At 39.7% G+C, this 26,073-nt stretch overlaps 1 protein-coding gene across 10 annotated transcripts in view; it reads left to right on the top strand.

Moving 5' to 3' along the window:
• The window catches only part of FGFR2 (fibroblast growth factor receptor 2), a 105,903-nt gene that overhangs the window by 13,567 nt on the left and 66,263 nt on the right, over window positions 1-26,073 (top strand). For 7 of the 10 annotated variants that reach the window (XM_039480768.1, XM_039480764.1, XM_039480763.1 and 4 more), the window contains 4 exons: window positions 1,353-1,610; window positions 15,809-16,069; window positions 16,787-16,861; window positions 24,775-24,944. In XM_039480768.1, the coding sequence (XP_039336702.1) occupies window positions 1,436-1,610; window positions 15,809-16,069; window positions 16,787-16,861; window positions 24,775-24,944 (681 nt within the window). In that variant the 5' untranslated portion in view covers window positions 1,353-1,435. The remainder of the gene's footprint in view (window positions 1-1,352; window positions 1,611-15,808; window positions 16,070-16,786; window positions 16,862-24,774; window positions 24,945-26,073) is intronic. The other 3 variants (XM_039480771.1, XM_039480770.1, XM_039480772.1) reach the window with 1 other exon arrangement.

The raw sequence follows: 26,073 nt of genomic DNA, 5'->3' as shown, positions 1-26,073 counted from the left end.
TGCTGAATTTGTTATGGATAGATGTTTTGGAGAAAGTTCCAGTTAAAAAAAAAATATTGGAGGATGGGAATGGGGAGGAGAGAGAGAGGGACAATGAAAAAGGAATTTTAGATTTTTTTTTCCCTTTTTTTTTTCTTCACAACTACCACCACTGAAATTTCAGTTAGGACTTAATACAACTAAGATTAGTCATTAGCCAGGTCACACAGATCAGAATTAATGATGCAGTTACTTGATTTATTCATTCCCTGAGGAGTAGTCTTTGTGTGTTTGGGGGCAGGGGATGGAGGGAGAAGAGAAAAGTTTGTGTCTGGTCCAGTTGTTAAGCCACTCTGTGTTGGTGCCGGCATTTTGATCCATGCCTGACACGTCATTGTGGTGATTACCAGGTCCATTGTGGGAGCTGCAAGTTTCCTTGGCACTCCATTTTTTCCAGTACATTGGTGTTTCATAAAGGGTGCTCTTCATCCTTTTAAGTGGCTTGTTTTAAAAAGATTGAAATAAGCTTATTTTTCTTGCCTGTATAACGTCTACTAATACACATCTATATTCTGTCTCAATGAAGTCTTTCTAGATACCTGTGTGTATATGTACAGTCTGTGTATTTATATGTATACTTTGCGTGTAAACAAATAGAAATGGTAGATCTTGTGTGATCTCTAGCAGAAATGTATTTTTGTGGCAAACATTATTCAGATTTTCATTTTCCAAAACACAGTGAAGTTAGCAAGTGCAGCTGCAAAAACTGGACCATTTTAATTGTCCCAGTCATGCAGACATTTGCACTGACAGTGAAGTTAATGCAGAAGAATGTAAATATACAGGAGAGTTGGAATCCCAAATATAAAATAAAATCTCAAGGAAGATCTAAGTAGAAATACAGTATTTTTAAACTTTTTGCCATTATTGGTTTGTTTTAAAACTTAGCTGACCCTACAGCGATATAGGTGAGGGACCAAAAGGCCATGCAAACTCAAACATATGTTCAAACAATAGCAAGAATAGAATTTGTATAATTGTGGTAATTTTGTAGCATTAAGGGTTATGCGTCTGCACATGTGTGCCTTTGTATTTCTTAGCAAGCTGTATATTTTTCTGTGATTAAAATAGTTCTTTAAATATGTGCTGAGAAACAATTTTGTGAAATCAAGAAGGGCTTGGTTATGCCCGAGGTGATGATGGAAACTGTTAACAGAAAATGAAAAATCACTCACTTTTCTCATGCTTTCAAAGCTGTAAAACTATTTCTCCCCCCCCCCCAACCCCCCACACCCCTTGGGTTTTTGTGAAGATTTTCAACTGGCATTCAAGATGATTTCACTGACACTACTAAATCTCTCTCTTCCCTACAGCAGCAGCAACAGTTCCCAGTGAGAAGCTTTTTATCAAGGCTGAAGGCACTGCTTTCAGTCCATGCTTGTGTAGAAGTGTTCAGATGGGATTAAAGTCCACATGGATATATGGAAAAGGACCAGGAACTGGCACTAAAAAGATGGTCAGCTGCAATTCGGGTTGCCTTATATGCCTGGTGGTGGTCGCCATGGTCGGACTGTCTGTGGCTCGGCCATCATACAATTCAGTTGTTCAAGACACCACTTTGGAACCTGAAGGTAAGGCACTCTAGAATACTTCAGCTTCAAAATAAGTTACCGGTAATTTGAAATGGTGCCTGAAATATAACTAAATTACTTTATTTGCCCAGATAAACATAGAGAAAGTGTCAGGTTAGTCCAGAAATAGTTTCATGTATTCTAATTCTCTCCCTTCCAAATATGGGCTCTGATCCGGCAAACATGCATATACTAAACTTTATGCAGGTGAGTTGTGTCAGTGACTTCACTGGGACCTTCGCTCATGTGTAGTGTTAAGCACGTGAGTATATGATTGCAGGAATGGGTCTGTGGTTTCCTTTAAGAGAATTCATCTCCTAGCTAAATGGAGCCACTGTGTTTGTACACATCTGTTACACATTCTGAGCTTTTATTTATATGTGTATATAAAAAAGAAGCATAAATGTTTTTAAAAAATCCCATTTATTTTTCATCCTTTGTGCTGATTATGTAATTTTGCAGTTCACTCTGCTAGGAGACTGAAAATGGGTTACTCAGTTTTATTTTTGTTTACGGTCAGTTTCCGTTATTGTTTCTAATGCCCCAGCACTAACTCTGGAGTGTCTGGTTTGCAAATTCTATGGGGGGAATGCTTAAAGAGAGAGAGTGAGAGTGTGTGTGTGTGTGATTTGCAAACCACACACTCCAGAGTTTGTGCTAACATATTTAGTTTGTGTTAATATATTAATTCCAGTGAAAACAAAGAGTAATGGGAACATTTCTATTGATAGTATGTTTTATACAAACAAGTTCTTATAAAATCTAATATTTTGAGTCTAAATGTGTCAGATACTGTTTCTTTAGGGATATCCTTGCGCCAAACTGCTTTATTTGTTGAATTTTAAGAAGGTGTTTTTATTATAACATGTTTATTGTATTTTAAGTATATTTTTTGTTATGCTGTACAGCACTCTCAGTGGCCCCCTAAGCACCTCAATAGGGATGGTTCTTTCTTAATAAAGTTATCTTGTAATACAACGCACTGATACATTTCTAATACTTGGGCTGTCAAACCAGTCTTCTCAAAATAATTGTGTATTGGCCACTTCCTCTCCCAAAAGCATTGTTTAAATAATTTGGCCTCTCTCTGTTATATTGTTCACCTACAAGAAAACAGCTTTGGTTTTCTTCAATGTATTTTAATGCATAACTTATTTGTTTCAACCCATTATGTCTAAAAATAGGTTTCACCAGTTAGTGAATTTTAAAAATAAATTCTTAGTACATTCTTATAGAAAAGTGAGGTTGAATTATTTAGATATGAGTGCTCTGCCCTCATGTACATTCATAAAATATTAACAAAGTATTGTAATATTGAAGTCTGTCATCAATAGAGATTATTGGTAGCAAAGTAATTTTGCTCACGGTAATATGAAAATTTAAATTAAAAAAAAAAAAAAAAAGGGCCAGACTCTCATCACTGCTTAATGGACCTGTTTGTTTAATAGCCCACTAGGTGCTTTCTTGATTTTTTGAGAGCATGACAAAATCATGAATGATTCTGCTTTCACGTCTGCTGTTTATGGCAAGGCCTTATAGTTTTAGGGTTAATGCAGCAGGAATGTGATTTCATTGCAGGGCAGTATAGGAAGAAGACAAATGTTTTCATCTTACGGTCGTCATCATTTTTCAGTTTTTTAGGGAAGAAATAACCATTATTTTTATTTTAAACTTACAATTCTAAAATATGATGCCTACAAAATGAGTATCCATGGGATGAAATCTGGATCTTATCAGAGTGTAAATTATTGAAAAGAATGTCACTTACATAAAACAATGTCAGATGTGAGAACACTGAATTACTACCAGCAAAGCGAAAATAGGCTTTTGAATTAATGGCATAATAGCTTTCGTGTTGCAGAATAGAGGGAACTGTGTGAGATTATATTGGAGATTTGGGAAACAAAAACTCCTTTTTGCTTATTTCCAATATATCTTGGCACTTTGGGAGCTCATCTCGGTCTGTTTATAGAGCAACGGGCTCAGTGGGGCACAATTCTGACTGTGGCCTCTAGGCAGTACCGTAATAAATAATATTTACACAGTAGACTACATCTATCAAAAGCAAGCCATTTTATCTTGCAGTGTCATGTATACTCACTAAGGGCCTGATCCTGCCAGCAGAGTGCTGGAACAATTAGTGTAGTGGGGGTGCTGAGAGCTATTGAACCAAACTGTAAACTCTGTATATGAGGGAAGCCACATCAGACTAGAGGATGCGGCCGTACTCCCAGCAGCCCTAGTTCCAGCACCTCTGCCTGCCAACACTTACTGCTGATTGGAGTGCGTCCTACCGCAAGTCCTAGTAAGAACTAACACTAGCAGTGTTTGCAGCAGCAGAATGTTAAGGACTCATTTTAAGCCCGCTTGTGTGTCTATAGAATTATACCCAGCACTAAATGTTACGGGGGAGAGTAGTTCTGAGCAGGGGGAGTAACACAATCTCCACTTTTGAATGATTGTGATATTTAGAAAGAAGTATATTCAACAGCATATAATGGAGTTCTTCTGTTATTGCACACTCACACTATGCAGTCTTTTGATTGTAGCCAGCCCTTAAAATGCTGGGGTGGGGTGTGGGGGGAAGTTGACCGCACACACAGGGTTACTTTGTGAACTGAATAATTAGTTTAGACACACATTTGATAAAGGGCAAGCTAACCCTTGACCTTCCCTCACCCAAGTTGTCTGTTCTGAAGCCTGCTGGCTAGCTAATTTAGTCCCCTCCATGCAGGACTTTGACACTGCGCTCTATATACCCAGACTCACTACTTCCACCTTTTCCTCACAAACTCAGGAACAATTGTTTTTAATTTCGCTCTGTTTTTAAAGCCTTAGTTTAAACTCTCCGTAAGGCACAGCCCAGTTCCAAGCCCTGTGAAAAACACAATAGTTTAAAATTAGTCTTAAAGTGTACTCAAGAGAGTCAAGGAAGTAGCAGGGTATACAACAATCTCTTCAGATGGGTATCACCTGGGGTTATTATGCTTATGTTAGACACACAAGTGACTAATAATTTGCCATTTGATATTTAACTCAGTAACAGGTATTCACTGATAGTAAATGAATGTAAATACCAGCTGGTGCAATTAAATACCTAAAGCTGTTCATTAATATCTGTAAAGTGTTTCATAATCCACCGGCAAATAACTGTGCTTAATGTAAAAGTCACTTGATTAATACAGTCCAATCACAATTAAATCAAGTAGCACAATCCAATCTAAGTCAGAATTCTTTTCATCATTGCTACCCAGCCTTGATTCGCCGGTGGAGGGACAGACATCGGAAATGAAAAGAAGAGCAAATAAAAATAAAAAATGAGTTAAAGTCCCCTATTATGCAGGTTGTGAGGGGAATCCAGCAGAACACCACATTTTAACATAGCTTTTATTTTTTTCCCTGTGTGAAAACCTCTTCTTATGCGCAGGATTGCAGGAGATATTCCAGAATGCATATTTTTGTGACACTACAAATACTATTGGTAGCACTGACACTTTTGGTATGAGTCAAGTCACAGAATGATGCATTTTGGGATGTCTTCTTATCTAAAGAAATAAGAGAATTTCAGAGGGAAGAAAATAAGTTCCAATTTTCCCTTTTAAATTATATGCGTGATGGGGCAGATAAATCTCTGTTTTAAACTCAGTTTTCACTTGAGTCGTGCATGGTGTAACTATAGCATGTTAGAGCAAAACTGCATCCATTTCACTCAGCCCCAGTGGTATGACAGCTCACCAGGTAAGAAGTACTTGTCAGCATGAATAAACTATAATTAAGAGGAAAAAAAGGCAATTGGTATTTCTGAGACGAGTGTGGAAGTGGCCATGTTGTGTTTATGTGACACCTTTTGAAACACTCACAGTCATAAAAAAGAGCTCCAATATTTAAAGAACAGGTTTAATTTTTAAATGTAAGCCATTAGCTTTGACTTCTGTTAAACAATACTAAAGCAGTTTAGAAAATGGTCTGATGGCCACTTCCACTGGGCTCTTACACTCAAACTCTATGAAAGTCTCACACATATTCTCTAATCACCATGGGTTCTATTGCTCTGGGAATCCCGGGCACCCTGAGTCTTGATTCATACCCTGGGATCTAGTAAGATGTTCCTCAGACTCCATGTGCATGTGTGCCAGGTTGCCGCTCCTAAAGTATTGTATTTTTTGGTTGGTTGTGGTTACATGGTTCGTGCTCCCAATCTAAAGGCATTGTGGAATGGCATGAAGCATCAGAATCCTCCTTCCTACTCCTCCTCAACACAGAGAAAGGAGACAAGCTACATGATGTACAGAGATGTGCCCTGTTTGTGAATAGTACTGGGGATTCCTTTAGGTCCCTGTGCTAGGGATTATGGGACGCCTAGCATCTTCACTAAAGGTTATCTTATTTCACTGCAACCTTTGGACTTTTAAAAAGACCGACTTAGTTTTAGTTTTAATCTGCTTCTCTGAACTCAAAGAAGGATAGTTAAAATTACACTTCAGCATAGCTACAAAGATTTTCTCCTCTGCCAGTGACTTCAAATTGGTGGTCGGTAGGTGATAGGACAATAAAAAATACTTCAGTTTGGTCTGCATGCTTTGTAAAAGGCAAGGCACTATAGATATGTGAACACAAATAATTTTGACTTGATAAAACTTCGAACCATTTATAGTGAAAGTCATGGACATTGAGGCCTTGTCCCCATTAAAGGATTAAACGGTGGTAGTAACTGCCCCTGGTTCTTTTTAGCATGGCTCCAAGAAAATCCAATGGTTGGAAGCTGAGCTCAGAAAAAATTGAACTGAAATTAAGATACAAATTTGTAACTGTGGTAATGAACCACTGGAAAAGATTTATCAAGGGACGTGGTAAATTCTCTATCAGAAGTATTCTTTACAGCACGATTTAGCTATGCTCTAGTTCAACAGCAAGTTTTGAACCAAGAATTGCTGAGTGAAGTTCTATGGCCTATGTTATACAAGAAGTCACACTAGATGATCATGAACATCTATTTTGGACTTAAATCTATGAACCTTTAGCATGGACAAGGCCTAAATCTACAGGCATGGGCGTATTAAACTGCTGTATTGATCACACACTAGCATGTGTTAAAACTTCAGCACATCAGCTATATTTGCATTTTTTTCAAAGTATCAGAAACAATTGCACATTGTAGGCTAATTTGCTACATTTTAAATCCTGTCCCTTTTTTATAATCTTGGGGTTTACTTTTTGGTTTTTATTTTTTTCTGGGCCAAAAACATTTCAGACTGGTTGAGTTCTTTTTTTGCTTTAACATATGACTAAAAAACTAAAACAATTCAATGGATGTGCATTTTTCTAATTTTAAAATAGTTACTCCTCAGTAGAGAACTTATAACTACATTTTAGCCCATACTTAAATTTGTACAGGCAAGATACAAACTCATTAAGACAGAGTTTGCAGTTGTGTCAGGATTTTTATTGTAACTATGTGAGGTTGTAATATATATGAGACAATGGGCTATTATAGCACTGCAATAATAAATGTGGCATGACTTGTAATGAATATTTTCTACACCTAGGTTTCCAACTTCAGTAGAAGTAGTTGAATCCCCTTCCTTCTATATACAAATACACAAAGATTAATATTTGCTTAAAATAAATGTTTAGTTTGGAAACAGACGGAAATATAAAGAAAATACTTAACTGTATTCTAGTGCCTTAGTGAAACACCACTGCCTTCTGGTCAGGCTGAGCCTTGCACTGTGTCCCGTCCGCCCAGCTGGGTGTTTAGTCGACCCTTTTGGTTTGAATCTATATAGTAGCACATCCTTGGGGTAAGGATATTAACTTCTATCCCTCTGTGCAAAGGCCTCCTCTTATACATAGAGGGGGGCACGCTGGCTGGTCCTCGTCTTCAAGGCTCATGGAGGCCCCCTCTGATCCTAACTTCCTGTTAAAGGGGAGTTAAGGGAACCCAGGGCCATCCACTGCACTGTCTGCAGCTCAGGGCCCTTAAACCAGGCAGGCAGAATCAATCCTCAGCAATTCTCCTGCTGTGCCCATAGCTCCTGCCTACCTCCCTTAGCTCTCTAGGCTTCTTCAAATACATCTGCAAGTCTTCACTCACCACTGAAATGCAGATACTTCTGTAATACGTTCAGGATTAACATGCAGCTCTTGTTGTAAATCTATAGCACATCACTGCTAGGTGGTAGATACAGCATCTTAAGTTAGCAATTAAAAAAAAAAATTGACCCAATTCACTAATATTACGTACTGCCAAGGAGAGAGTTCTGGGACAGGGAATCACTTTGATATTTATTTATATTGTATTAAAAATATCCATGCCTTTTAAAATAGCTCTGGGACCATCAAGCTGTGCAGATATCTAGACTGTGTAACTGCCTCCTCCTGTTACCTCATCCTCCCTTCCCCCAAGTGCTATTGTTTGTTACTCTCACTGGTTGCATCTTGTTTTAAATTCGGTCCTGACCCTGCTTTGAGAGCTGCAAAGACAGAGCCCTATGCTCAGAGCCCCATTGAAGCCAGTGGGGCTTTGCACAGGTGGAGGTGTCTGATCACATGCAGTACATTGCAGGATCAGAATGGTGGACTATAAGTTCTCTGGATAAGGAACTATCTTCCCATGTGCTAATACAGTTCTAGCGCATTGGGACCCTGATCCTGACTGGGTCCTCTAGGTACTACAGCAATATGAATACAGATATATGATACCAGGCTTTAACGCTGATTAACCAAAGTGGTTATATTTGATTAAAAGGCCTGTGCTGACAGCCTTAGGTAGCATGTCAGGAAAGGGAATGCTCTGAAAAAACAGCCCATCTGGGAGTAAAGTGGGAGGTAGTAAAGACTAGTTTACAGATTCTGCAGTTTAAAATACTTAAAGCAGTGGTTCCCAAACTTTTTTTTTCGCGGACCACTTGAAAATTGCTGAGGGTCTCGACGGACCACTTAATGATCTTTCCAAATGTTGTTTGTACTATTAGCTAACTATTTTAAAACACTTGGGATAAAAGTGCTATATAAAAAAATTAATAGTTAAATTTTTTTGTTCTACAAATAAATAGCACACAACTCATTTTAATATCAGTAGTATTACCTTTCTAATGCGATCGATGTGCCCTCTTTCCCCCACCGCAGCAGCCCCCGAGCTGGAGCTGGGAAGGAGGAGGGTCTCTGCCCTGCCACAGCAGTCACAGAGCTGGGGCCAGGAAGGAGGGCTGGAATTGGAAAAGGTTCAGAAAAGGGCAACAAAAATTATTAGGGATATAGAACGGCTTCCATATGAGGAGAGATTAATAAGACTGGGACTTTTCAGCTTGGAAAAGAGGTGCCTAAGGGGGGGATATGATAGAAGTCTATAAAATCATGAGTGGTATAGAGAAAGTAAATAAGAGAGTGTTATTTACTCCTTCTCATAATACAAGAACAAGGTGCCACCAAATGAAATTAATAGGTAGCAGGTTTAAAACAAACAGAAGAAAATATTTTTTCATGCAACGCACTGTCAACCTCTGGAACTCCTTGCCAGAGGGTGTTGTGAAGGCCAATACTATAACGAGGTTCAAAAGGGAGCTAGCTAGATTCATGGAAGATAGGTCCATCAACAGCTATTAGCCAGGATGGGCGGGAATGGTGTAACTAGCCTCTGTTTGCCAGAAGCTGGGATTGGTTGACAGGGCATGGATCACTTGATGATAATCTGTCAGTTCATTCCCTTTGGGGCACCTGCCATTGGCCACTGTCAGAGGGCAAGATATTAGGCTTGATGGGCCTTTGGTCTGACCCAGTATGGCCATTCTTATGTTAGGATAACAATCTACTAATGTGTCCAGCTAATGGAGTTATTACTTTAGCTCCAATGATAGGGGTCTGTACTTTGGAGCTGACCGTCATAGGTTCAAGTCCTGCTGATGACATGTGGTTTGGTCACCATAACTGCAGTATAATTAAAGGATACTTAATAAAGTAACTGGTGTGACTCCCAAGAGCACGCAGTGCGTAGCTAAACCCAGGAACATGTAAGACTTGGCATTTCCCATGTGTATTGTGTACTCTTGCAGCCATAACTCCAGGGTCACTTCTGTGGTAAGGTTCTTTCTACTGCAGTAAGGTGGACTGTGAATGCTGGGTGAAATTCTCACTTCCTGTGCAAAGCCTGAACAAATAGGGGACCAACGCAGAGGTTTTGTGAAATGCAACCATCACTCACCAACCTGGAGGCAGGACATGTGACACTGAGGCAGCCACTTTGCAACCACCAGTCCAGTGCCTGAAATAGTTTCTGTGTCCCACTATGCCCTCCCTCGTCCTTATGTAGGGTTTGTAGCTAGAGACTGTGTAGTTTGGCCACACTCCATTACTTCATTGCCTCCCCAAGAGCCTGCTGGGGCATCCTGTGCAGTGGGCCACCCTGGACCGTAATGCCATCACCTGCAGAGCACTCTGGAGTTCCTTTGCAATAACTTCATGTTGTCTCGAGCAGTGGAATGGTGTCATTTCTGTTGTATTCCGTCCCCTCCTTAGCCGCGTCGGGGGAAATGTGACTTTCACACATGGTGAATAAGAATCCTGGGTAATCAGCTCTTTTACAGAAATTGCAGTTATTTATTTTAAATGCTCTATTCTGCCATGCACGATCTACATCCTGGTATTCACTGCCACGACTAAATAGAGCTGAAAGTAGCTCTCTGCAGGAGTATGCAGCATTACTTCTCTCATATCGATAACCAACCAATTTCCAACCAGTATTACTTGAAATGGAAGTAATCACACAGGGATTCATTTTAGGTGTGTTTCTGAGGCTTTCCTCTTTGCTAGTAGGATCTTCAAATGTTGGAACACTTTGCTATTTCTCCATCATTATTTTTTTTTTAAAGTCCTCAGTGCTTAGGAAAACAAGTCAGCGCCGGGTAATATTTTCCCCTTCCCATGATGATGTTGGGAAATATTTCTACTGGAGGAGATTCATTTTTTCCCCCCTCCCTGTCCTAGTGTGTGTAGCATGGGAGAGACATTATTATGGTCCTGTAGGCTCACACTGTAATTACTCACTGTTGCTGTAAAGTATACACTCATTGGAGAATGAGGCGTACAGAACATGACATCATAACTTAACTTGTTTTGCAAGTTTCCTCCACCAGGGCAGAGTCACTTTCCCTTTTGAAATGGCTTTCTAATGTATATTTTTCATCTCAGAGCTACACCTTTTTTCATCTTATCTCATTGGTGGTACAGCCCTGCATACCTCAGACTAGCTGAGAAGTCCACTTCTTTATAGACTAAAGATCAAAGGGTTAAAGGATGCCAGAAAAATAAATCCCTCAATTTATGGGAATCTGTTTCTTAACATATTTTGTAAATGAGGCTACGATTTGAAATACAGTAGTATAAGTAATTTTGTTCAGTAGTTTCTTTGAAAGAGTACTGGAATTTGTCACACTTTTCTTCTGTCTGTAACAGTCAGAATGATGTCCAGTTCTCATTCTTTGGTGCTATTTATTTTATAAAGACTTTTGCTTCTGATTGTACTGACATTTTAAAATTTTATTTTTGAGGAAAAAATTAGTCTGGGGGGGGGGAGGGGAAGAGAGAGAGTGCGTTCTGTGTTTTGAGCATTGGCCTGCTAAACCCAAGGTTGTGAGTTCAGTCCTTGAGGGGGCCATTTAGGGATTTGGGGCAAAAATCTGTCTGGGGATTGGTCCTGCTTTGAGCAGGGGGTTGGACTAGATGACCTCCTGAGGTCCCTTCCAATCCTGATATTCTATGAAGAGATTCTAGTAGTTTGGGGGTGGCAAGTGGAAGATGTGGCAAGAATGATCCCCGCACTATTAAATGAGGGGTGGTGGTGGTAGTGCCCACCCTTTGTGAACTGTGCTCCTTGATCTTCACCTGCTGCCTGTTGGTTTCTGGATAGTGCTAAAGGTTTTGTTTTTGACCTACGAAGCCCAAATGGTTTGGGACTTTCAGTGCTTTATTAGTGACATAGATTCCAAGGCCAGAAGGGATTACTGTGGTCATCTAGACTGACTTCCATAGACCCTAGACAATTCCTAGAGCGTATCTTTTAGAAAAACATCTAATCTTGATTTTAAAATTGCCAGTGTTGGCGAATCCATCATGACCCTTGGTTAAGTTCTCCCAATGGTTACTTACTCTGTTAAAAATGTGCATGTTATTTCCAGTCTGAACCCGCCTAGCTTCAACTTCCAGCCAAGTTGGCTTGTTATACCTTTCTCTGTTAGATTAGCCTTAGGATAGCCACTCTTCCCATCCCATAATGACACAATCCCCTCCCCCCCAGTTGAAAAGAGAGGGGGCTGGCAGCAGAGTCTTCTCTATGAGGGGCTGTCAACTTTGCAACCAGCCTCTCTGATTCATCACTGCAGGCTGGGTCTTTGTGCTGCAGAGGGTGTTTGGTTATTTACTAAGGCTTTTGAAGTGGAAGAGGCTTGACTGGGGGGAGGGGATAAGGCTTTTGTGAAGGTGGAGAGCTTTTGGGGAATCTTTGCTGCGGCTTATTTATTCATTTATTTTTGGGGTGGGATCTGTTGTTAGCTGATGGTTAGCTTGTTTGACTCTAAGTATGATATCCACATTCTTTGCTTGTTGTTAATATTTTAATAAATGTAGAAAACATAATAAAATACATATATAAGTCTCTTGTTTAGATTGGTCATGCCCTAAATGGAAATGCTGTCTGGAATATAACTGAATTCATAGTAATATGAAAATGAGCTGTGGGAATTTCCACAGTCCTCTCTTCTGGCCACTTGGCTCTTAAGCAAACAGCATTTACACCATTTGTTCAGGGTGGTTGGTTGGCATAAACCATGCTGAGAGACATGGGGAGGGCGGGGTTGGGGGGAAAGACACCCAAGCCTGTTTGTCAAACATTTATCCCAGAGGTGCCCAGTTTCGCAAGGAATTCTCCCTTGCTTTTTCTCCACCTATGTTGTCATGGGTATATTCATGCACAGGCCCTTCTTTTCACGTCTGACCTTAAAATAATGATGTAACTGTCAGCAGATGAGTGACATGAATGTAAAAGAAAAGGAGTTTTTTTTCAAGAATTAAGAATTGAACTGCAGTTTGAAATCATTTAAAAAAAATTTTTTTTTTGAGGGTAGGAGGACAGAGAGTTACATTGCTTAATGCACCACTGGAGGCGCTCAGATACCATGGTAATAGGGGCGATATAAGAACCCACAAAGAGTGTTTGGCTGCATCCGTCTTCCACACCCGATTGAGTAAATTGTCAACTTACAAACTTGGCCTTAGGGGCCAAATTGGACCTATATGCAATGGAGCTGTGTCGGAGGGAGGTGCCAACCTCTGCAATTGTGAAGATTTCCTTGATGGTGGGGAGTCATAGCTTTGCCTTTTCCTCACCCCTTTTGGGGTGCCAAATGTCTGGTAGTATTGAGCTGGCCTTGTGCTTGAGGGAACTATAAAGGTTGCAGCTGAGGCAAACTCCAGGATGCAGGCACAAGAGAAGCCAAAGATCCTTGTGCCGTTGTGCACCCATATGAGGTTGGGTTGCAGGAACAGCCCCAGTGTGGGCCTAAGGGCCAGCATTAATTGGGTTACACAGTGTGTGAGTACAGAAATTGGCCCTGTATTCCTCGCTCTAAATCTTATCTGAGTGTAAAAATATTTATTAACTGGGTGCAGAGTACTTGGAGAGGAGGGTAATTTTGTAGAGTACTGTAGTTGGCAGGAACAGTTAACAGTTGAAACCTGTTGACCTTTCACTATGAAACTATTGGACAGGATAGTGCTTCAGTGTCCCACCTGTTCCCTGTTTGCATTTGGGCACCAATTCAACACCCACACTGGAAAAGTTTTATAGGCAAACATTATAAAAAGTGGCAGTCTTAAGTGCTACTATAAACACAAAGCCTTACCTGAAATAGCTCACTCCTTCCAAACACTGCTTATTTCATGACAACTCCTGGTGCTTTGCCTTCCTGCAGATGATATTAATAGAGAATAATGCATTAGGTCAAGGATTACTAATTTGTACAGCTCAGTATATGAGCTGTCCATTCTTTGTTGGCTTACTAGTAATTTTTCTTTTAGAGCTGTGGTTAAATATGACTTTTGACTTGTGCTGAAAGATTAAGTAGGATAGCCATTTAAAAAGAATTCATTTAGGGATGGAGTTTGAATATGGTTTATCTTTCACGGCATGTAGTCACAGTTGGAGTAATCTGTATGGGGAGACATTGCAAAGGGATCCAGAGAGCCCGGACTGTTTGCTTTCTTGAACTGTTCAGTACAAAACCCTTGTAACAGAGAAAGGGAAGGCTGAATAATGTTATCAACACCTATATTGGCATTTTGAATATTTAAACAAAGTCATTTTTAAAGACGCCTGTAAATTGTTGGCATAGAGTAATTCAGTAAAAGAAATTTACTGTGAAGATAGAGCCCACTACAGAAGCTACAGAGAAGTCTGTCAACTCTTGTACTGCAGAGTAAATTTGTCATCTTGTTTGTTTTGCAATTTCAGGTAACTTAAAAAAAATCTTTGGCACTAGGATGTGAGTTTTTTCTAGTTTTCTTGGGTTTAATCTTTACTGATATGAAATATATCTAGAAACCACTTGTCCTCCATCTGGAAATCACTTTTGTAATAGCACCATTTGGTGCACTATGTTTAACCTGTATAATGGATCCATGGAATTCTTAATATGCCAGCAAGTCTAAGGTGGGTGAGATAAAATGAGTTTGTAAAAAGTGTCAAGCTGTATTATAGCTCTTTGAAGACTTTGGCTAAAGACTGTTGTTCCCAGAAGTAAGAGTTGACATCACCTATTTTAAGATGATGCTTGGCTCCCAACTTCAAAATATGTATATTTTATTTATACATATAGGCATACTGCACAGTTGGTGTCTGCATGTTGAAGGATATTTGTTGGGGTTCTTAGGAGCTGGAGAGCAGCTGCTCCACATGACACACCCTCCTCAGTGTCCATGATGCTCCCCTTCTTTGCTTGCGATTCCACTCTGGAGAAAGGGAGGAGGAGTACAAGTGTGGAGGAGAGTAGACTGTGGCTACATAACTGCTTCTGGGAGGAGCCCATGGGTACAGAGGGACCAACTCCCTATGCAAATTCCTCCGTACTTTGTGGGGTTTCTAATTCTCATGCTCCATTTCTCACAAGGACAGGAATCTGTCCCACTTGAGGGGGAAATACTGAGGTAACTGTGAAGTGAATTTTCAGTGTTCTTTTGGGTTTTATTTTGGGAGAAGATGATTTCTCTCATAATAAATATCGAAAAACTTAATTTGCATATCAGATTTGTTTTAAGAAAACAGCTGCTGAAGTTCTTGTGAATATCCTGGTACAGTAAGGGAACAGAAGGGTGAACTGTCTGATCTTTAGTTTGAAAGCTTCACTCACATGTCACTAGGTGTTCACATTCTACTCAGGAGAGAGCGTGAAATAAGAACTGACGAGAACTAATTCAATTGAAAAATATGACTGTAAGCTGGAGCAGAGAGTGGGCAGTATGGAAAACAAATATAGAAAGTTTGAAAAAGGAGCAGAGAGGTGCCAGAGTGAGGGGATAAATTAGTCATGTATGCTGTGTATAAGCAATGGATTTATGCAAGCTTAGATTTTGTTCTTGTATCACCTTATCCCTATTCAGAACCTCTCAGGTAGAAAAATGTTTTGTTTCTATTTCTAATTTCTCTTGGGGAAAATATTGATTCATTTAAGTACAGGGATGAAGTAAATGTCCTCAATTTTGAATTAGTTTTGTGAGTCACCCCCCTCCCCAAAATTGCCTTGAGATCTTCAGAATCTCAGACTCTGAGACATTCACCTGTCCAGAATTAGAATATTTTGTAGGCAGCTTTTGGTTAACACACAATAAGAATGTTACAGGATTAACATACAATAAGAAACAGTTGTGTGATGTGCCTCTTTATAATCACACGCAAAGCTGTCCCAATGAAGAGAGGAAGGACCACTGATGCTTTGGCAGGGACTTTCTTTGTGGTTTACTTTTCACAAGCAAAATGTGCTCCATAACTGCATGCCTTTCAATTTTATGAAACAGGTTGCTGGGAGAATCTGATAATTAAACATTTTCTTAACATAACTTAATTTCTGTGGATGAAAGGGACCTTTACTGACTTTTGTTGGCAATTCTCTCCTTTCCCTTTTTCTTTTTCCTCCTTCCTTCCACTTTTGCAGAGCCACCAACCAAATACCAAATTTCTCAGCCAGATGTGTACTCAGCACTTCCAGGCGATCCACTTAAGTTACGTTGTCAGTTGAAAGATGCCATCATTTGGACTAAAGATGGGGTCCAGTTGGGGCCTAATAATAGAACAGTGATTAGTGGGGAATACTTGCAAATTAAAGATGCTGCACCCAGAGATTCGGGCCTCTATGCTTGCACTGCTGTTAGGACTACAGAAAGTGATACTCTATACTTCATTGTAAATATTACAGGTGAGTGAGCTGAACACAGATCTTGCATGTAGTAGCAATTTTCAGTATTAAAAGTGCTATATGAAACTACATTCTGTTCTAATTTGAAGAAGTCCAGTGAGACATAAAGTAGGATACACAGAATAGCCTTTCATATAGTGAAGTTTCTAATATTTTCCCCTTGAGCCAGATCCTGAAAAGGTGTAAATTGGCATAATACTTCATTTACTTCAATGGACCTATGCTGATTTACACCACCTGAAGATGTGACCTTTTGCTTTATGTGTAAATTACTGGATTAGATTATACAGAGTGACCACAATGATAAAACAGCCTGTGTAATGTATTTATGAGAAGTATAAGCATATCCTAGAACCAACCACGCAGTTCTGCATGTTGCTGTGTTACCTGCATCCTATAATCTGTCTAGTGACAAATCATTCCTGAGACAATTAGAGATTTTAAGAAGAAAAGAATCATAATTGGAAAGAAATAGATTTTCTGTAATTAGCAACCTTGCTTTGAAATCTTTACAGCAATTTCAGGATTATTACCCAGTTTTAATAGGTTTTGCAAGAATAATACACATTTTATGATTGGGTTTGCTGCTCATTTAACTTCGGCACATTTAAAGAAAATCTAATCCAGATGTACCTTGTTTAGGTGTTCTAAAGTGTAGGAAATTGTGTGTGCTACAAAATGCATCGTATAAAAGATATGATCATCTTTAATATGCAGATGCTCTTTCATCTGGAGATGATGAAGATGACAATGATGGCTCAGAGGATTTTGTGAATGACAACAACCATATGAGTAAGTAACAGCTGACTGCTGGAGGTGACTGGCAGGATCCATGTGGAAAGTAGTTGCTTTCTAACCTTTTGCACTGTCAACTACTTGGCTTCTTGGCTCTTTAATGCATGTGATATCAAATAGCAATAACTTTTCCCAACTGTTTTCTCTGTATAACATATTTCATGACACTGGAACATGAAAATAAACTAACATTGTTGCATACCCAGTTTGTTTTACTGGTCTGTTCTTTCTATCTTAGCTTATCATTAACTTTTTAGTAGTTTTCCTTCTTCCTAAATTAAAGTTAACCATTTTTGTGTTATGGAGTCCAATTTATAAACTATCATCCCCTTTCACTTTCTGCTCTTGTGTCTGATTTGAAGTTTAAAGAAAAATAATCTGTTTGAGAATGAGTTAATTAAAAGGTGGTTTGGAACTATTTTTAACTGAACCTTAATGGACTAAATCCTGCAGCCTTTACTCAGGCAGAAGTTCTACTGGAGATAATTAATGGACTTGGAGACAATGGGATTTATTCCTGGAGTGAGGACTGCAGGATTTGATCCCATGGAAAGCACTTTCTCTAATTAGTCCAACTAAACTTGAACATTTATGCTACTCAGTTAATGTGAAAGTGGGTTAAAAGAATCTGAAACCTATGTGGACATTAAACTTCCTTCCCTTTTGATTATTTAGAGAGTTATTAATATGGCCTAAATGGATCAATCACTAGGAGCAAAAATATATTCATACTGATTTCTTATGTGGCTTCACGGAATTATTATCAAAAGCTTGTGGATTACTGGTAGTGTGTCATTGTGCACACTTTTGTAGTATCACTGACTTAAAGAACATAGATTGTTACATTTCACATTAACTTACTTAAAGATCATGCATTAGAGGTGTCATATCGTTACAGTATGTAGCAGTCAAGCAGTACATTCATTCTTCAGGCTGCTTTGTAATTAGCTCTCCTTTGGCATATAATATGCTGTGAAACGTTAGATGCTATTTAAATTATATAATTTCTTAGCTGACTGTTTGGCCCCTGCCATCTGTCAGTGCGATTAACCCAGTCTAATTCACAGGTGCATCTTAAAGTGGCCGAGATTAAGCAGCTCTAGGCTGCATTGACAAAGGAATGTGGTGGCAAGGATAACTGACAAGTTTGGAAAAGAGACATTTCCTTTAAAAACAGAGTTTCATAGTCAAAGCTGGTGAATATAGCAAATGCACATGAGAGCATAATTCTGTGTTGCGTGTTTTAGGGAACGTCCATATTTAAACTACCATCTTCAAGTTTGTTTTACACTTGCTGAAAAGATTTTTGTGGCATTTTTTAACAAGTTAGTCAATACAGTGGAGCTTCTGAACCACACTAATAACTGTGGGAGAGACATTTGATGGAATGAATGTTGTGAATGACTAAAGTGAGCAAAGAGGCAAAGTCCAGACTGCTGCCTCACAAAAGTGCTTTGTTTGCTTATTTAACAAGTTTAATTTACTACTATTATTTATATGTTCTGTAGTGTATTTTGCCACAGTAGTGACATTCTTGTAATATGAGTCTTCATTGTAGGCCACTGCTAACTCTTTGCTGAGAAGAGGGAGAAAGACCAATGATTTTAGGATGTCCAGATTAGCAAGGTTCATTTGCATTCTTGCTGCTCAAAATGACACTGATGATGTAACCTTAGACTTTGCATATTAAAAACTCATTTTGTGTAGCAAAATAAAAGTTTGTTTAATTTTTAGGCGTAAACACAAAGAAACAGAATCTGTGATAGGAAAGACAACTGTTAGAGTTCTCTTTAATAAGGCTTTCCCAAACTGCTCTTCGTGCCTGCAAATGGAAGCCCTAGATCGTCTTCCTGGTTTCCTAGGTCGTCTTCCTGGTTCTTGCAAGGGTGGGGAAGGAAATGGCTGCAGTGCCTTCTCAGGAAACCAAACCTTGGCATTCTCAATCCTGGATGCTTAGAAATAAAGCAAACATTTTATGTGGTTTTATTCACTACTTTTAAAAAATGTCTTTTAAAATACTATTTATACATTTATTTGGTTACAAATATATTTTGTATGGCCGAAGTTTTCAAATGAAGGCACCTAAATCTGGATAGCTCGGTGGTTTGAGCATTGGTCTGCTGAACCGAGGGTTGTGAGTTCAATCCTTGAGGGGGCCATTTAGGGAACTGGGGTAAAAATCTGTCTGGGGATTGGTCCTGCTTTGAGCAGGGGGTTGGACTAGATGACCTTCTGAGGTCCCTTCCAACCCTAATCTATGATTCTAAATCTGTAGATAAATGCAGTCTTATTTCAAAGGTGCCAAGAACACACAACTCCCCTTGCCGTTCATGGGTGCTGCAAGTGCTCAGCAGCTTTGAAACCAGGCTGCTTTTATGTAGGTGACTAAACATGGATTTAGGAGCATAAATGTAGGCAACTAAGTTTGATCATTTTGGCCTATGTGCATTTTTTTTAAGTGAAGGGCGTGCACAGAATATATAATTCTGTGTTTGGTATCCTTACATGTTGACAGATATTTGAACTGTCAGAAAACAGTGGGGTAGATTTGTCCCAGATAGTCTCCTGAATGGGTTTCTATTGCTTCCAGCTTTTGTTTAAGTGATTAGTGGTGCTGGGCTGAATGTACTAGAAAATAAAATCCTCTCTCCACGGAATAGCTTTAGTGCCAGTTCAAGCCTCCCCATCACTGACCTGACAGTCTGCCTCCATCCTGGTTTTGAGGGCCACCTCTAGGGGCTACAAGGCTATTGGTCACAAATGCTGATTCCGGGCCCAGTCTTGCAAGTCACAGAATGCCTGCTACATGGTGCCGTGCATCCCCAGCTTCTCTTGGCCTCAATGGGAGTGCATTGCCACCATTTGCTGCTTGGTCACATCATATTTAATGCACCGCTGACATCAATGGGAGTTGACGGGCGGTCAGCAATTTGACGGATCGTTTTAGCTCTTGTGCTTGTTGCCGAGAATGCTGACATGAGTATCAGTTGGGATGATTTGTGTGATCTGGATGCTTGTCCATGAATAACTGGACTGAGCCCCCCAACTGTCATTTCACATGGGCCACTGAATGACCATCAGGCAGGTCACTTCTGACTTGGACTGAATTCTAATATATGAAAGGCATCATATTCCAACTTAGTCCTGTGAACATCCAGTTCCTTCCTCTCCATCTCCTTTTAAACCATTTCCTTTCAGTTAAATAATAATATATTGGCAGTATGAGCGTTTGTTTTAAAACATCCTGTATTTAAACCTGAAGTCTTCCTTTTGAAACTCGAAGAATATCCAGAAGGATAAGCCATATAGTTATAAGCTATGTCTGTCTATATGGTGATAAGTGATAAAAAAGTGCAAACAAACTGCAGAGAATGGAAACCCTCTCAAGGGAGAAGCAAAAATTGGATGTCCAGTAGCAGTGGTTTTTAAGTAAAGGTCAAATTCAATTGCACTGGAAACCTTCAGGATAGTTTGAGGTGGTCACTTAAAGTGGGGTGTTGCCTGCTGGAGGTGGATTTTAGTCAAGCTTCAGTGCAGTTGACATCTTTTATATTTGTGTTTATTGGATACTTTTTGTAAGACTTTGTAAATCCTGAAGCAAAAGAGTCTTCTGCATTGTCTAATTTCAAGTTTGCCTGTACGGGATTTGCCTGATTAGCTTTAATACATCTGTAGTCAAGTACCCAGCAGGTCAGCAGAATATTTTCTTAGCTAAGGTGACTTCTAAAAGTAATCAGTAATTCTCACCAGTTCATCTGTGAACTTTAAAGTGATGTACTGTAACTACCTGTATACATTTAAGTGTCTAGTTAGCAAAGATCGTATGTGATCAGTTTCACTCATAAAAAGATCCTGCAGAAGTATTAACATGTATTGAGTCTTGTTTTTAGAAGATCTGTGTAGATGTGCAGACTCACCCCTGCAGCACCTCCTGCTGGTGACTTCTGGGAATTAACTCTATTTCCAGCCTGGAGCACCCGCTGCAGGCCGGTGTTCCACTACTGCTTGGCCCCCCGTGTCCCTCTCTGGACTTTGGTGCCCTGTTAGCTGGGATGCTGCCCCCTGGCAGTAACCCCTTTCTCTCAGGGTCTCCCCTCCCCGGGAAAACCCCACCCACTATTCCCACCTCACCTCAGTATATAGCTACTGCCAGTCTTTGTCTAGCCCCCACGCCCTGGGGCAGACTGCAGTATCAGCCTACTCATCACTGGCAAGATTGGGTTTGGACCTGCTGACTTTGCCTACCCCTGAGCTTCCCTCTGCAACCCCCAGTACCTGTTGGTCTTATGCTAGGCCACAGCCTGGGGCTTTCCAGGCTGGAGCTCCCCAGCTCCTCTGCCTTTCTCCAGCCCTGCTCCACTCAGGTACCCTGTCTCTAGCTCCCTACAGCCAGGCCCTTCTCCCTCTACAGCCAGCGGGAGACTGCCTGGGCCTCTGGCTCACAGCCTTTTATAGGAGCCAGCTGGGCCTGATTGGGGCATGGCCCCAGCTAAGCCTGCTTTCCCCCAATCAGCCCAGGCTTCTTGCCCCAGCCACAACCCTCCCCTGGATTGTTTTAAGCCCCGAAGAACAGGAGCGGGTAACAACCCTGCTTACAATCTGGTAAAAGTTATTTTTCCCTAAGCCAGTAAAAAGCACAATTGGTCAGAAGTTAATCTAGAAAGGAAGAAAAGCTGCCTTGTTTTTCTTTGATAATTTCTTCTCGTTAATAAACCAAAACAAAATGAAGATGGATATTACAGGTCTGTAAATGCTTCTGTCTCTTTCTTTTTATTTCTGTTTTTTAAAAAAAAATTGGTATGTTGCTAAAATATCTCTCAATGATTGTCTAAGGAAATACCATAAAGCCCTTTGAAGGATTGATTATTAACACGAAAAGATATGTCTTAGTGCAGTAGAAATATACTAATTAACTAGAAATTTAATTGCCCAAACTGGCATTGGTTTTGGGACCCTTCTTCCAACTAAGGTCTGGACCCTGATTGCCTTGGTTCCACTGTGCTGGGAGGAATATTCTGCAGACAAGCCTCCCAGGAGGACTCGGTCCAGCCCAGTAAATTGTGGAGCAGTTTCCTTCATGACAATATGGAAGGGGGAGGAGAGTCTGCAATTATGGGGTTCCACTGGGTAGCTGCAAACCCCGTGCGCACACAAACATGCACACACACTCTCTCATGTTGTATGCTCGAGTCAGTGCATGCCGTGGACTTGACTACAGCCTGTGTGTTATCATTAGGCTTGGCAGAATTTGATTTTTATTTTTGATAATTTCGATGGATCATATTAATGTTTATTTTGAAGCTTTTTCCTTTTTATTGATTTTAAAATTTTCACAGTTGCAGAAATTATGGGGAGGTTAAACAATAATTATTTAATGACGGTAGATGCTGTGGTTCAAACACTCAAAGCTTTACAACTGTTAAAACACAAATTTTGAACATCACGTCAAAAAATACAACGTAAATATCCTTAAAACAAACTCTGATAAACTCTCAAGCAGATGCTTATTTTTAAAAGTTGATTATTTTTGATGGAAATATTTTTTCATTGGTTTGTGTGTGTGAAATCAATGTTTCCTGACATTTACCAATAAAAATTGAATCCTTCCAAGTCTGGTTATAGTATTGGCTGTGAAGCTGCTGGGTTGGTGCTACACACATGGCAGGAAGGATTGCATGCACTCAGCTCTCTGTAGGCACTCAGATATCTCAGTGAGGAGCCCAGAATAAATAAATGGCCAGGTAGGTTAGTGGATTGCTTGTGAAAATCAAGTTTAATCTGACTTCAGGAATCATGGATTTGGTCCAGTGAGCATATCTGTTTGATCACATTGCACTACCTTGTTGAATATGTTTAATGGTGTGGAGAAAATATTCTTTTTATGTATTAGTACTTTAATGTAATTCTCCCTTTGCTTGATGTAGTTTTAATGTAATTCACTTTTTGCTATATGAAGTAAATTCCTTTAGTCTTACTACTTCAATTTGTTGAAGGAGCCTTTGGTGTGTAAGGGTAATACTGTTTTTAGCGGATAATTTTAATGGTGTTTTCCTCTGCATCTTTATTCACTTTGGATCATTTAGCAATTTCTTGGTCCTGCAGTTTAATTCCAAATAGTTACATGTTACCTGATCTTACGTTTCAACTACATGTGCAAATTTACTTTGCTTTTCTAGTTCATTAATTTTAACACTAATTGCTTCTTCAGGCTAAAAAAAACCACTTATCGTATCTAGCATCATTTTAAGACTTGCTTTTGGAATGTTTTTCTTTATGGAGTAGAGGTTGTTAAATAAATTATTCCTGTATTTCTGTCCAGCTGTATTTTTATTTTGAGGGGGGGGCGGTCACAGGATTTCTGAGCTTTTACCAATTGTAAAAAGTGCTATAAATATTTGAAGAACGGAAGAGTTTATTTATAGTGGAGTGCTAGACTGTTAATGAAGGAAATGAAACAGGGCTGAGAGAAGTAGAATTATTTTTCTAGACCCCTTTAGTCCTAAAAATTCCATGCTAATCTGATTGATTTCAGGAAGAAGCCATTGTAAAATAAATTAATATTTCCTACTGTTAAACAGATCTTGATTTTTTTTTTTAAACAGGTAAGGTGGCTTAATTAAAACTGTGTTATGAAACCACTATGCAGTTTAGCTCAAGTAGTACACACTCTGCTTGAGACGACTAGATCTAGTGTAATAGGGATGTTAGGGCAGTTCAAAATTGAGTTGAACTGACAGTGTGTGGGAAACTGGTACTGTGCATGGCTTATATAGACAGTGCTAATAGACTTCCATGACTCATGGGCATCAGCTATTATCTATTTGTGTGTGTGTGTGTGTGTGTGTGTATATATGTGTGTGTGTGTGTATGTATATATATATCTCAAACATGTAATTTTTTTCCAAACGCCGCATTCACAGGGTAAAAACAGACTGGTTTCAATTTTTTTATCACGTTTATGATTTTGGTACATGCTATATTAAGGGCCCACTTTTTAGACACCAGAAGCCCTCTTGCACACACGCACATATCACATTTATTTATGTGTGTGAGCACTGGCTGTAACTACAGATGGAAACGAGTATCTGGAGGTCTAAACATCCATTTGAGTGCAGTAATGATAGTCATCCATGTAAATGTAGGCTCACAGATATGTGAGCATTTTTGTACAACCACATTGGGCTTTTCTATCCACTGAAGTTTTGGTTTGAAGGATCTTGACAAACTCATGAGAGTGAAGAAATCCAAAGGTTGCAACTTTGTCCTTGTATCATCCATTTTTTTAAAATCCGGTAACCTTTAATACAGATGTTGCCAAATTGTGGCTGAATGCTGCGCACTCTTCTTCCCATCCTCCCCAAAAAAAAAAAGGCCACGTCCTGATGAGAAAGCAATTTTGCTGACTTGAGTCTGGCTGTCCTCCAAATCCATGCTGAGACCACCACTCTGCAAACCCTACACAGCAGAGTGTTCTTGGACAGGGTCTGCCTCTTGCTGTTGGTGTACTTGACTGATTTGGCCACCCGCATCTTCTCAGATAATTCATATTCCTGACATGGGAAGTTCTGTTAACTGAGCTGTGGCCAGTCAAAATACATATGCAAAAATGAATTGAGTCCAAATTTGCCCTTTGGCATGTAATGTCTCCCACTTTTAGATCCTTGTAACTTCTGAGACTTGGTGAAGTAAATTAGAGGTATAGTTCTCTTAACCATAGTGAGTCAGCAGCAGAACTGTGATTAGAACTCAGAAGCATGAGACCCCCCCCCCCACTCATGTGCTAATTCTAAACGACACTGTCTCCCACGGACAATTCTTGCAAAACCAAGAGCGAAACCTTCTGGCAGTGGGAAGGGAGCTCAGAACAGTTTGTAGATACTTATTGTTGAATATTTAATTTTTGGAAACAGGAGCGCCCTACTGGACACACACTGACAAAATGGAGAAAAGATTGCATGCAGTCCCAGCAGCTAACACTGTCAAATTTCGTTGCCCGGCTATGGGAAACCCAACACCAACCATGCGATGGTTAAAGAATGGAAAAGAATTTAAACAAGAGCATCGCATTGGTGGATACAAGGTAAGATTGCATTTTATTGCCATTTCTCATCTGCAGTATGGGTCTGATCCAAAGCCTATTAGAGTCAACAGAAAATCTCTCAAAGGACTTTAGATCAGGCTTTGAATCACTAAAAGTCCTCTAAAGAAAATTAGTTCATCTTGCCTTTCTTCTGTCTATTTTGGCCATTATTGAGCTTGCAAGCTCAGTTTTAAAACTTTTTTTTTTAAAACAGATTCAGTCTCAGAGAATATAAATATATTTGAAGATACTTTTGAGGGCTTATTTGGAAAACTAAGAGAAAAATAACTTTGCAGAACATATTTTTTACAGATCAGATCTTAGCAGCCCAAGCTTTCAGCTCTAGTATCATGGAACATTCAGCTGCATTGTTAAATACAACAAGCTACATTGGTGATTACAGAGAGTTTAATGAACGAAGGGTCGGAAGTCAAAAGTTGTTATTTTCTGTGGAGTTTATGGTCTGTGAAACTGAAATGGGAAGCAGAGTTTGAGGGAAAGTAACAGCAATTACTTACTTACTTACAAGGCTTTGTTTGAATTTTAAATAGTTTAAGATAAGAAGTTTCAGTCTCAACTAGTAGTTACTGATTAAAAGGGAGGTTTAGGGGGACCAGGTAGTGCACTGGTGTAGTGCACTAACCTTTAACCTCTGGAGCAGGTCAGATCAAAAGTCAGAATTTGGTCAGTGTATCCTAGCCTTTGTTGAACATGAATTTGTTCATACACCGGATTGAACGTGTTTGAGGGGAAGTGTCTGCGCAAGAATCATAATTTCCACCTTGCCCCACAGCTCCAGGCCAGCTCAATCCAGCATGGCATCTGCCACAGCCATGCTGCCACTGACTTCCTCAGACAGTTCTAGAAATCCCACCACGGGAGAAGAGTTTCCAGACATGCGCAGGAGGCAGTAGTATACATTATGGCAGAATCCTTGTCTCCTCCCACTCCCACCAAATCTATATACGGGGACTGCACAGTAGGGTCTTTAACGAATGTGGGGAGCATGGCATATGCCTTTAGCTCGTCACTTCTCCCCCGCCTTCAAAAAAAAAAAAAAAAAAGCAAAGAAAAAAAGTTGTGATCTGCGCACATAAGCAGATGGGAGCATAGAGGAAACCTTCATTAT

This window comes from Mauremys reevesii, linkage group 7 (genome assembly GCF_016161935.1).
Source record: "Mauremys reevesii isolate NIE-2019 linkage group 7, ASM1616193v1, whole genome shotgun sequence".
In the NCBI taxonomy this organism is placed as follows: Eukaryota; Metazoa; Chordata; order Testudines; family Geoemydidae; genus Mauremys; species Mauremys reevesii.
This window is presented reverse-complemented; position numbering and strand designations above follow the sequence as displayed.